Source organism: Drosophila miranda, chromosome 4 (genome assembly GCF_003369915.1).
Source record: "Drosophila miranda strain MSH22 chromosome 4, D.miranda_PacBio2.1, whole genome shotgun sequence".
In the NCBI taxonomy this organism is placed as follows: Eukaryota; Metazoa; Arthropoda; class Insecta; order Diptera; family Drosophilidae; genus Drosophila; species Drosophila miranda.
Genome location: NC_046677.1, coordinates 27,298,684 through 27,311,710, shown reverse-complemented (window position 1 = coordinate 27,311,710; position 13,027 = coordinate 27,298,684). Strand labels below are relative to the sequence as shown.

Sequence of the window (13,027 nt, the reverse complement as noted above, 5' to 3'; positions counted from 1 at the left end):
TTCTCTACTTTTCAATCATTCGATTTTTTTTTTTGAATGGGAATCGAACGCATCTACGTATGCGTGCCTAGTGGTTATCGGTATTGGTATTGGTATCGGTAGTATCGATAATCGATTAGAAAATAAAATAGTCATAGTTAATTTCGATAGAACTATACGCTCCTCCTCTCTATAAAGTATATGTACATTTGAATGCAGAAGAATATTCTCTTGAGTCATCGATCAGTCATCGATGTGCGGGGCTTTCGATTAAACTTAAATAATTAAACATAGTTTAAGGTAAAAGTATTTAAAGCAAATTAAACTTATGGTTAAGAGTGTTCGGTTTTCTGTGTGTTTTGTTTATCTTTGTTTATCGATTGCAGTTTAAAATTATCGAGCATCGAGCGCTAAAAATCATATCGATCGTGTTTCTCTTCTTTTCGATATATTCGTACGGGGGATATGGGATATTGTGGGGTGCTACGTGAGAATGTGTGATAACGAGAGTCACAGTAACAGTCACAGAGTCACAGCGAGCTGTGATTCCGGTATTCGAGTGCGACTAACGAACGAACGCGTAACGGTTTTGTAAACCTCAAAACATTGCTACGTGTTTGTGTGTGAGTGTGTGTGATTATCATGTGGTGGTTATCGATATCGATTTATCGTTGTGATGCTTTGTGATTGATCGCTTTCAACTTTTTTGGAAGGGGTGGGGTATTTTTAGAGTTTGGTTTTTGTTGTTGTTTTGTTAATCCATGCGTTAAATATGCTTAAAGACTTATATTATATATTTGGTGTACTTTTTGAGTTTTGTGTTCTGCGTTTTTTCGTTCTTTCTGGTTTTTAGTTTAGTTTGTAACTGCTATACATATATAATATGATATATTCTAACGATTTGAATAACTCTTGTCCATGCTTGTCCTGCAGCGATCCTTCCTATCCTTCCGATCTAAACTAAATATAATACAGTTTATCTTTTCATTCGTTCTACGTGGGGGGTGCTACGTCTACAATGCATTTAACGACTCCTTCGAAACGACTCCTGCCTTCTCCTTTATTTCCAAAGTGTTATACACGGCACAGTGGTTACTCCTTTCTCTACTCCTTTCACTTTCACCTCCACTCTCTCTCTCTCGCTCTGTATCTGTATCGCTGTCTGATCCCTCTGTCACGTTTAACGCTTTAGATGGGCGATATGGAGAGCGGTGCGGCGGCTGTGTCCGGCATGTATTCCTTGACCAAATCACGCAGCCGCAGGATCTCCCGTCCAGCAGCCGCCAGATCGCCCTGCAGCGAGAGTTCCCTCTCCCGGAGTCGCTTAATGTCGCGCTGACAAGTCTGTAAATGGAAATGGATACTCTAGTAAGTAAAGGGAAGATCTTTCTCTCTTTGTGGCTTGATGTGCTTACCACATTCTGACGCAGCAGATCCAATTTATCGCACTTGAGTCGCGTCACCTCCTGCCGCAGATTCTCAATCTTCACGATCGTCTCGTTGCTCGGCGAGCTGCCCATCATGGTGGCCTGCACCCCGTCGAGGCACAGCGAACAGGCCTTGGTGGTGGCCTCCGCGGAGCTCATGCTCTCCAGCCCCGTGTCGCTGTCAATGTAGGTGGCACCGCCATCCAGATGGCCCATCATCGGATCGAGATCCACGCTGTTCAAGCTCGAATCATCGCTCGTCTCCGACATTGTGGCCACTGCCACGCCACCGTTCTGTGCGGCACTCACGGCTGCAGCTGCCACTCCACCCACTCCTGAGCCATTCTGAGGGTGCAGTCCGCCACCATTGGAGCTGCCATTGTTGTTGTTTGTGGCCTGTCGCGAGGTAATGTCTGGCGACGAGGAGGTGGATTCGTTCGAGGACTTCGATTTCGAGGAAGATTTCGAGGCGGTGCGACTGCAGGCCTGCAAGAGGGTAGAAAAAAACGTTTGTTAGCGGATCGATTGGTGGGTTTTGCATCGTGCGATCAAACTTACATTCAAGTTGGGTGTCTGCATCTCTGGCTGTGCCTCCTTCTTGGCATTCAGGGTTCCCAGCTTTGTGTTCACGCTGAACTTGTCCTGCCCGTTGCCCGTGTCCACGCTCTGGGAGCGCACTCGCATGATGAGAGCCTTCTTGACGGTGTCTATGAAGCGGGTGCCCGCATTGCCGCCCCCACTGCCACTCTCTGCCTTGGGTGTCTCGGGAGTGGGACTGCCCGCCGTGGTCTGCAAGAGATCTGCGCCTAGGAAGTCCCGTGTCTTCTCGCGCAACTCCTCGACGAGATTCTGGAGCAGGGAGGTCCTCGTACGGAGCTCCAGCTTTGCAAACTTCTCGGCCTTGTAGCAGGCGTTTTCCGCATTGATCAGCTTCGTGAGGATGAACTCCTTGAACTCCTGGCCCTTGCGGAAGACGGCCGGATTGGGGAGTGTGGGCCCAAAGAAGGGCACATCATCCCGGGCCGTGACGCTGACCTTGTAACGGGTGTGTGGGGTGTTCGGCTCCAGGGGCTGCACCACAATGAAGGCGTGCAGAAAGTGACTGGCAATCATGTCCGGGGAGAAGGGCGTGTTCGTCTCCTGGAAAACAATGGCCACAATGTCGTTGCCGATGTGCCGCTTCCGCTGCAGCTGCTGCGGATCGCCCTCCGTGTGGGGCAGCAGCGTGGACACATGGAACATGACCTCGCGCTCCTTGAACACCTCGTAGACGGCCGTGTCGCCGGTGTGTCCATTCTGGATGTCCAAGCCGCCGCGATAGCCCTTGTGGTCCTTCAAGCGGATGCGCTGTCCGAGGACGTCCAAGAACTCATCGAAGGCCGGCGACGTCTGCTGATTGCCGAAGAGCTCCTCCTCGGTCGTCTGGCCGTATCTTTGGTACAACACTCCGAACTTGAAGTGCGAGACGAGAACGTGCTCGTCGTAGACGCTGATCAGATTGGAGGCCTTGGGGCACAGCACCGGCATGAAGTTGTCCACCTGGATCTGCTCGTTCAGAAGCCTCACCATCTTCGCGGGACTCGGCTGGGCGCCCAAGCAGGACACCGGAATGAGCTCGTGCATCGTGCCCGTGCGCAGGCGCAGCAGTATCCGCATGTGCTCCTGGTTGGCCACATTCTCCGTCTTGATGGAGATGAGCACGGGGCCCAGCTGCTCGTCCTGCCCGACCAGATTCGAGTGCTCGCGCGCCGCATAGAAGCGCCGGTAGCACTTGGCCGTGTCGTCCGTCTCGAACTTGGCCATCCATGTGGTCTGCGGCAGCAGCGGATTGCCCCGCGCGTCGTAGCTGCACTCGTGCTCGGTGCCGTCCATCCAGTAGCCGCCATGCAGCGGCAGCAGGATCATCGGATAGGGCGCGGCCTTGGCCAGCGCATCCTCCAGCAGTCGCTGCGAGGCGGGAATGGCCGAGACAATCGACGAATTGGAGCTCACCGACGACTGTGACTGGTAGTGGTGGCCGTTGGACAGCAGCTGCCCCCCGGTGGCACTCACCACTCCACTGAGCTGCGGCGAGGCGGGGGTCGAGCTGCAGGCCGATCCGGACACAGAGGTGCTCGAGTGATTCATCGAATGCCGGAGTGTGGCCCGCGATCCGGAGTGCTGCAAGCCACCGCCGTTGTGTGCCACGTGACTGTCGTGTGGGGAATGCGGCTGTGGGACACGCTCCTCGCTGGTGGCATTACTGCCGCGATGGTGGTTCTGAAAGAGCGAACAAAGGCCAAAGGTTAGTGGATGGCATAGCACGTTGGATTCCATTGCAGGTAAAAGGTGGATAAACTGAGCAAAAAAGGACAGAGATTTAATTCCTATAATGACAGGAAACGCTTGGGTATAAAGACTAAAGAAAAACATTATCCGATTATAATGAAAATTAGCATTTAGTTGGGGAATAGTTTTATGTACGACTCCTCCAAATACCATTGAAATATCTCTAAATTTAAGGCCCCTACCACAGATCCTTTTGTGGGATTTCTGTATTCTTAAACAGAGAAAGAACATCTGCTGTTTCTTAAGCTCTTTTCTGCCTGGCAAAAACTTGCTTGATTGTTTGGCCAAGAGTGTGTCAAAGATTCAAATGGTTGGAGGTGGCTGTGGCAGCAACAATACTGACGCCTGATTATGTGTGTGGGTGCCAGTGCCTCCTCCTACACACACACTATTTGACAGGAGAAGGCAAGAGAGGAGGGACGGAGCGGGACGGGTCGGGGCTGCATGGCTGCATTATAATTTCATGCAATTATCGTCAGCGAACCCCCTGGTGCCACGTGCCCCCTGCTTGCCAGCCAGCCTGCCTGCCTGCCTGCCCCACTGTGTTGTATGCAAATGCTGCGAGGCCTCGAGCCATAGAGCCATGGATTGTGGATGGATTGGATAATGGCAGAGCAGAGTGGAGCAGAGAAGAGTGGAGCACAGGGCCCCCAAAGCTCATGGCTCATGTCGATGGCTCTGTGCAATTTTGTTGGCACAAACTATTTGAAAAGCGCCAAACAAATATGGCAGTGGGCGATGATGGGGCGGCGGAGCTGAGCAGAGTCGAGGGCGTGGTCGGATTACGTGATGGATTTGCCAGGAGACCCACAAAAACGACAGCCATGTGCACTCTAGCTGGAGCTGGGGCTGGGGCTGGAGCTCTGAATTTTTGATAACATTAAGCCAACATTTTCATTTGACATGAACGAAGAGAGGTTGCCCCTACTTGTGCCTCACTCAATGGTTGTGTTGCCTCTCCTTTCAATTCGTGGCGCCACTCGATGCTTTTGTCTAGTCGTAGGACCCCCTACCCGCCCGATTGCGCCCTAAACAAGCAGAAGCATATTAAAAAGTTCCTCTTTTATTTGCAAACAGTTTTTCCACATTTCCACAATTTCCTTTTGTTGCACTTGGGGCCTCTGGCTTGCAGCCAAATGTGGCACGTACAAGGGTTCAAAAGGGTGTGCCTTTGGGGGTTCATCGATAGTTCGTGCTTTGATTTAATAGTCTGCTGCTTGCTGCTGCCAATTGCAGCTGCAGGGCAGCCTGCCTCCCCATTCCCTTTCCTTCCTTTTTCTATAGAATGAAGAGGAAATAATGAGACCAGAGTTGGCAGGAGTTTGACTGGCGACAGTGTGACCATGTCTTAATTGCTTTCTCTTCTTTGGGCAGATCCTTGATTAGAAATTCCTCTATACACATATCCTTTCACTTCTCTGGGCGATCGCATATCTCTCTGGGCAATCGCCTAATCGATTGTTAATCGAAGGCTGAAACCATTTCGATTCATCAATTTTCATTCATGGCTCATTTTCCTAACGAACTGCCTTGTCATTTGAATGCACACCATTCACTCCCCATTCGTTTTAGGTATCTGCATCTGTAATACTCCGAGTATCTGTATCTGTAACATTTTGCTTGGCGTGTGAACCGAACGAAATAAATGCAAATGCAAAATGCAAATGCAATTCAATCCCTCTGGGCACTGTGGCACTGTGGCGGCCCTCTCCTGCCCCCTGCAGCAAAATTGATGTGGCAATTGAGGAAAATTAATAAATTTTGTTGTAACTCTAGACAGAGTGCCATCGCCCTGCGATGGGGAAGTGGATTGGCTGGGAATGGTGTTGTATAGGGCACACAGAGTGGAAGTGGCTGTGTGGCAGAGTGGATCGGAATAGTAGTTATAGATAGTTGGTCACGTCACACGCTTTGTTGGCTTCATTGGCTCTGAGGGGCGGGGCGGGGCGCCCTTTAATGTTTGCTTAAATGTGGAAATGGGAAACCCAACCCCGAAAAGCCAATAGATAGATGGGATAAGCCCTGTCTGGGGGCATGAGTCATCCGTCTAATAGGGAAAAGGTCCTCTGTCTCTCCGTCGTCTGTCTGTCGTTTAATTTGGCAATTGCTTTTGGAATGTGTCTCTTTCCCCCTGTCTCTGGGTCTAGATCTAATTAGGAAACCATTTGTTGAGGATGCTGCTCTTGGAACTTTGAGAAGAACAAATAGTAAACCGGAAAATGCCAAAGTTAAATGTAATAAAGTGGAAAGCATGACGAATGACGAGAACCAGAAACAGAATACAGAACCACAGCCACAGCCAAGAGACAACTCTCAAGAGACAGACAAGAGACATGTGCCGCAGCAGCAGCAGCAGCAACAATAATGATAATCATTATGATGTTTATGTGCCGATTCTGAGGAACTTAAGCGGATTACATTCGAGAGAAAAGTGTTACGAGCTCTGAACAGAACCGAGAAAAGAAACTAAACCGAAAAGAACTTTGAGGCAAAAGAACGTGAACGTGGATGCAACACTACTCGTACTCGGGTACGGCCATATGGCCAGACTCTGAGATGGGGCCTCATTTCGAGGTTAGTGGGGTACAGTCTTGAACAGAGAAGCCCTGCTGTCATCTTTTCGATATTTGCATAAGGCGAAGGGCATTCATTGAACCTGCGCCCCCCTCTCTCTCTTTCTCTCTCTTTCTCTCTCTGTCTCTCTCTGTCTCTTTCTGTGTCCACCCCCATATAAAAATGAATCCTGCAATGGTGCCCCAAAGTCAACAATATTTGCTGGCTGTTGTTTCTGTTGCCTGCCTTTTGTGCCTCCTCTGAAGTGCATGGAGGCGCAGGCGGGCGTCATTAAAAATGTGCATTTTTTTCATTCAACGCCCATGCCACATGCCCTCGGCCATGCCCCCCTGTCCCCCCCTTCAGAGAGCGGAAATGCTAGCTCTAGAGATCGAAGCTTTGGTTACCTTTTATAAGCAATAATTTCTGAGATAATAATGATCAGATACAAGCACTAAAAGTACATCTACAGGATATAGGAATCTTACACATCCATACTCGTATGTCTTCTCTGGCAGATACTGGCTTTTCCCAAGGATGTCGCATACCTCTGCTCTACTCATCATACCCTCTGTACAGAGTATACAAAAAATAACAATACAAAAGTAACAAATGCAAAAAAACGCACAGGAAGCATCAGGCTTGTTGTTCTTCCTCTTGGCACCTCAGGAGTGAGGAAAAGCAAAGAAAAACACAGGGGGCCAAGGAGGAGGAATGGGTGGCCAGTCCCCGTGCAATGCTTGCAAAACTGTGGGCTTGACTTTTGTGAATATTTTATGCAGTTCACATTTCAACGAAAAAAAAGTGTGACACATACGAGTGCTCTCGTTCTGGCTCTCTCAAGTGATTGATATACGTAGGAGAGCACACTCGCACATGAGATGTCTACGCACGTACAGGGGGGGGGGGGGGGGGGGGGGGGGGGGAGGCACCAGGGAGACACACAGAGAGACAGACAAGACACAAACATCAACTTCAACTTCAACTCCACCTTCAAGTGGCGTGCAACAACCCACTCCCCCGGCCCTCCATGATTTATGCGCGTCTCCTCCGAGGGTGCTACATGGCAAAGGAAAAACCCAAACACGCATCAAATCAAATCAAAAACGCATAAATCACCCACAGAAAAAAAACATCTCTCAAAAGGTCAGGCAAATGAGTGTCAAACTGCAGGAAGGGAAATTTGTCAACGAAATGTCCTTCGCAGGCAATAAATAAAAACAGGAGGAGATGCCTTATAATTTTCACTGAATATTTTGGGTAACTCTTGGAAGGAAATCTTACAGATTAATGCATAATTCTTTAAATAAAAATATAGCTTGAAATACTCTAGGAATTACAGGAATTTGAAGTACTTTTAAGCTTCAACAGTGGAAGGTTTTTCTTCTATAATTTTCTCTAGAGAATCGACATAATTTATAGATTTATTGTGGCCTTTTGTTGTTCATCAGAGTTTCGCATAAATCATTCAAGAGCGAGCCCTATTCTTTACTGTAAATCCCTAAAAAATCTATAAAAATTCGTACCGCTAAACATAAAACGCAGAAACACTCGAGACCCCATGAATATTCCCCAGAGAGATAGATAGAGAGAAGTGCCACACAAATAATTGGGTTACAATTCCCTGAACATCAACGTTCTCGGGGCCTGCCCTCCCGCTGCGAGATCGTTCCCCTCAAGTGTTAACTTTTGGGCCACATTTTCAATATGCAATGCACGTGAGGCGGCACGAAGACGCATGAAACGCTTTCACAAAACTTAATTAACATGAGAAATATATATGGGGTAAATGACCATAGGTTTTATAGGGTTTCTTAATGGTTCCACGAGTGCCCCATCGCCGGGGAAAGGAACATAAAAACCAGTAGCCAGAACAAATGGTTAGAGAAATGTTTCAAGACTTAAATATAGTAATTTGCAGGTGTTTTAAGAAATATGGAATATCAGAAATGATCTCAGAAACAGAACCCAAAATGATATCACGTACAGTTGTAGAGTCACACGTAATTACTGCTCGATTTAGCTGCTGTTTTGGGGGCGTTTTAATGTTGGCCAAATGCGGGACAGACAAAACACACAAGACAATCCGTGGCTCATTGATATTCGTGTTTTGTTCGACGATTATTGAACACCAAACAGTGGCCTTTATAAGGCAATCGATTGGAAGTTGTTTTTGTTACAGTTTGGCGACAATTTCATTAACGAATTCAATAAAAAAAAATAACAAAAAAAGCTGAAAGCGAAAGGCTACACACAAAATGCCCAAAAATGGTTTTCAAGTTTTTGAAAATTATGCAAGTCTACTGATTGATTTTTAAAAGTGTTATGATTAATTTAAAATTATATATTTTTCGTGATGGTTTATAAAAATAGCTATTTAATTGCATGAGAAATGCCAGAGGAGTAGGAGAAGACTGTTGCACACACACACACACACACACACACGCACAGGCCACATGTGACCCAATTGGTGCGCAATGAACCCGCAACACCCGCTGCTTCGTCATCGTCATCGTCATCGTGCAGCATAAAATTAGTGGCTGCGACAATTCCAAAGAGGCGTACTCGAAGAGGAAGTCTCTGAGAAGGTAACTCCGTTCCCACATGCCCCACGGGAAGCACACACAATTTCCCAAAAGGTTGCACATGCGATGCCTCCCTCCTCCGCTTCGTGTCACGCCTCTCTGAGCAGCAGTCAGCAGAGAGAGGGAGAGAAGGGACTGCCTCGTAACCAGATATTCTGCAATAGCTCCCAAACTGTGGGCTTTCTTGAGCTTAACCCTGGTGCCGCCGCGCATGTGCATTGAAGCGCCGCTCCGTTTCCAGTCGAAGAAGCACAGAGCGGAGAGGGTCAGGCCCTTCTGTGAAAAACTTTTTGTGTAACTTTGGCACTTTTAAATTACAAACAGCTGACAAAAGTCCAAGCCTCAAGACTACGTGCCACCACTGCCCAAAATGGAGTGGTCTTTCTTTCGCCCTGAAGCTCTCCAGCGACTCTCCCCCTATCCCTATCGCCATCCCTATCCCCTATTCATTTCGTTCGCTTCGGTTGCTTCGCTTCTCATAAAATAATTGCTCCGTGTGATGATGATGATCGGTCCCATCCGACTTTTTGCCTTTCAACTTGAATTACGTTCTGGTCTCCCCTGGAGAGTCGTCGTCGTCGTCGTCGTCGTCGTCGTCGTCGTCGTCGTCGTCGCTTGTCGCTTTTCTTGAGGAGTGGAGTTCGTTCTCCAGCGGAGTGGCCTGGCTTTTGTTTCTTGCCCCTGAGAACTTTCGGCAGCGAAGCGTGAAACATGCAAAACCCTCCCTGGGTGGAGGGCTTCCTGGAATTCTTCTTCGGCCCAAAACAGGCAAAACACACAAGTAATTTGCCTAAAACTTGTGGCAAAAAGCACTTAGTTCGGCTTACTAGGAATTATATTTTGCATGTTTTTTGGTTTGAAACTCGAAGGCTCTGAACACAACAGAGCGGAAAACAAGATCTGAAAAGTGGACAACATGGAACACGATAGCTCTGACAACTAGAGAACATACCTAGAACACGACAGCTCTGAAGAGTAGAGAACATAATGAGGAAGAAGAAACATAGCATAATACTGGAGAAAATATAAACATTTCCTGTTTATAATTAATGGGAAAAGTCAGCAGTCTCATGAAAAGCCCTCTCTTAAGGGCTTCTTCCTCCTCCCCCCCATCAAATATTGATCAAACAATTGGGTAGAAAAGTGGAGCATAGCTCCACACACAGCAACGGCAACAGCTCCGACCTACGCAGTGCAGTGTTTACTTGGCCCAAACAAGCGGCCAACGAGGTTAACCAATTGCTGGTCTGCACTTTGCACTTTGAATTATTGAAGGCACTGCAAAGGGGGTCCTTAACTGCAATCCCCCTTGTCCAAGGGAGGTGCTGTCACTCGAAGAGACAGAGAGAGAGAGAGAGAGAGAGGGTGGGAGAGAGTGCCACAGTGCCTGCCAACAGCATGTTGATCCCCTTTCTAGGTTTAAGCCACTCTCGGACTGTCGGGCTCTCGGGCACCCATTTGTCAGCAAATATTTCAGACTGATTTATGGATTTCCTGACTTTTGGCCAACGGTTTGCGTTGGCGTTTTTTTGACATCAGCCTCACATTCACTTTTTTTGCTGTATCTGTGTATCTGCATATGCATATGTATCTCAGGGTTTGCTTTTTCTGGTTTTTTTCGGTTGTTTTTTTGGGGGGCTGGGGGGAGAGCCACAAAGTGGGTCAACACACGTCCGGCAGGGGCTACTCCTCCCCCAACCCTTTCCACACTTTAACACTCGCTCATCGTTTATCTTCATTCATTTGCATCTGCCACAGCCGCTTGCCGCCTGCTGCATCCATTATTCATTCCCTTCATTCCCTTTGCAGCACCAACGGACTCTCGAGCTGTGTGTCAGCGCCTCCATACGCGACAATTGCCACAAATTGATGCCGCTGTTGTGCCTGTTGCAGGTCCGAGTATTTATAGCAAATCTTTTGACGCCAAAAGAGTGCCCACAAGTGCCGTGGCACCTCCCGCTCCTACCCCTTTTCAGCGGCGCCATTACAGCTTATGCCCCATGCAGCAGCAGCAGCAGCAGCATTATGAGTGCCACAAACGGGGGCACAAAGAGAGGGGAACGAACCTCAGAGTTTCTCGTTCTCAATCCCCATTTACCAGTGCACTTTTCTCCGTCTCTCTGGCTGTCTGTCTCTCTGTCGTCTGTCTGCAAACATTTGTTGACTTATTTACGATCACAGCACACGACTTTCGATTGGGAGAAGCCAGTGCCAGTGCCAGTGCCATAGCCAGAGCCAGAAGCCACTCGTACGAAAGGGAATGGTCATCTATAAATCAGCGAAATCCTCATAAAACCATGCTCCCCCCCTCCCTCTCCATCTCTGTCTATGGCTCTGTTTCAATCTCTATCGCGCGTCTCGCCATCTGTTTAATGTTTACTTTCGAGAGATTCAAAGTGATTTGATGGCTGCACTGCACGGCACAGAAGGAGCACTGCACTGGCAAAGAAAAGCCTTACTCATCTGGTTTTTCCATATGCAATGCGGGGGAAAATGTGGCTGCCTCATCAAATTAAGGGCAACAGGAGATGCAAGTGCAGTTCTTGGCAGATTATTACTCTGTAATTGTAGAGCTAAAGAACAACAGTGATGATTCCAAGAATCTGTGTATGATTTCCAATGCATTTTCTTTAATATTTTACTCTACAGTAGCCCTCGGACTCCCTTGAACCATATGAACCATTGAACCCGCAGAAATCAGAAAAACAGAGAGTGAGCGAGAAAACAAAACCGAAATTTTCGTATCTGACAGTAAAAAGCAGAGATGCAAATTCTGGCTGACTCACCAAATCGATTCGGTTAGAGCTCTACTCCAGTCCTCCCCAATCTACGCTCCCCAATTCCCAACCCTCCCACAACTGTAGCCATAAAAAAACCCTCTCAAACTGTTGATGGTTGAACTCCCTTGATTTATTCCCATTCGCAATGCAATCACCCCGTACGTCAATTGTTTTTTATTTTCATTTTACAATGTGTCTGGCAGGCCGAAAATAAAACATCCAATTTGATTCAGTCTCTGCTGCAGTGCGGCATATAAATCAATAAATTAGCAGTCCATAAACTTAATAAGCCGCATAAATAACGCCAGATACGCCAGAAAACAAAACAAGGCTAAGCATGCAAACGCCTTTTCGGTGGAAAGAAAAGTGCAACTGACCGTTGAAGAGTGGGCCGTTGTTGTGGGGTGCGAATCGTTTTAGAGAGACATTCCACTCTTGCAATCAATCATTGACATCCTGCGGACGGGGCCCCACAGGGGGACACAGCTACAGACAGGGGGGCACTGATGGAGTGATGGAGTGAATGAATTCGAAAAATTGTAGAAGGATTGTTAGCCATTTTGTTGCATGTTGGCTGGCAATTAAAGCCGAGCGGCAAGCGAAAAACCAGCCACTAAAATTCCGAAATAAACGATTCGGGAGACCGACAGTCATGCAAGTGCAAAGTGAAATGCAAAACGAAAATAAAACCCAAAAACCACAACCAAAACCGAAAACCGAAACAAACTGAAACTCAAAGTTGGGCAATGATCAAAAAATAAACAACAGAAACAACAACAGAGAAAGAGTGACCATTGGCTGGTCAGCAGATTCAGATTCAGATTCAGGTGAAGCATTGGCCAAAAACCAGAGTATGCAATGCATTTAACACTTTCAACACACAACAGCCACAGCCACAGCAACAACTACAGAAACAGATACAGATACTCATACTTGATACCAACAAGATACAAGAAAGAAAGGTTAGCCAAAGGGGGAGTCGAGGCCTGGGATACCCTGGCATACCCAGAAATTTCAGTGAAGTAGATATAAAAAAGTTATCGCAAATTTCCAAAAGAAGAATTTAGGAAGAATATTGTATTAAACCTCATAAGAATTGATTGAATTATCTCTAAAGAGTAAAAACCTATATCCCTCGCAAATATAATAAAGAGAACCACGAAGGATCCGACTATAAAGATTCCTTAGAGCATATTTAAGCAGAGAAATTTTATTAAATTTTCGAATAATAGATACATTTTTGAACTACCGACTAAAAAGTTAGCTAAGATTCCGAATGCCATGAATTTTCTACGATTAATGACTTCTTTGGGAACGAATTGATCATCGATGCAGTGAACGATTGTTATGCTTTCTTATAAAAGTGTAAAGATAG

General features: G+C 47.1%; 1 protein-coding gene across 3 annotated transcripts in view; it reads right to left on the bottom strand.

The window, feature by feature from the left end:
• LOC108162014 (rap1 GTPase-activating protein 1) overlaps positions 1–13,027 on the bottom strand; it is a 103,164-nt gene continuing 90,137 nt past the window's right edge. For all 3 annotated transcript variants that reach the window (XM_017296504.2, XM_017296505.2, XM_017296506.2), the window contains exons 3-5: positions 1,965–3,665; positions 1,395–1,892; positions 1–1,323 (exon numbers count right to left, since the gene is read on the bottom strand). In XM_017296504.2, the coding sequence (XP_017151993.1) occupies positions 1,168–1,323; positions 1,395–1,892; positions 1,965–3,665 (2,355 nt within the window). In that variant the 3' untranslated portion in view covers positions 1–1,167. The remainder of the gene's footprint in view (positions 1,324–1,394; positions 1,893–1,964; positions 3,666–13,027) is intronic.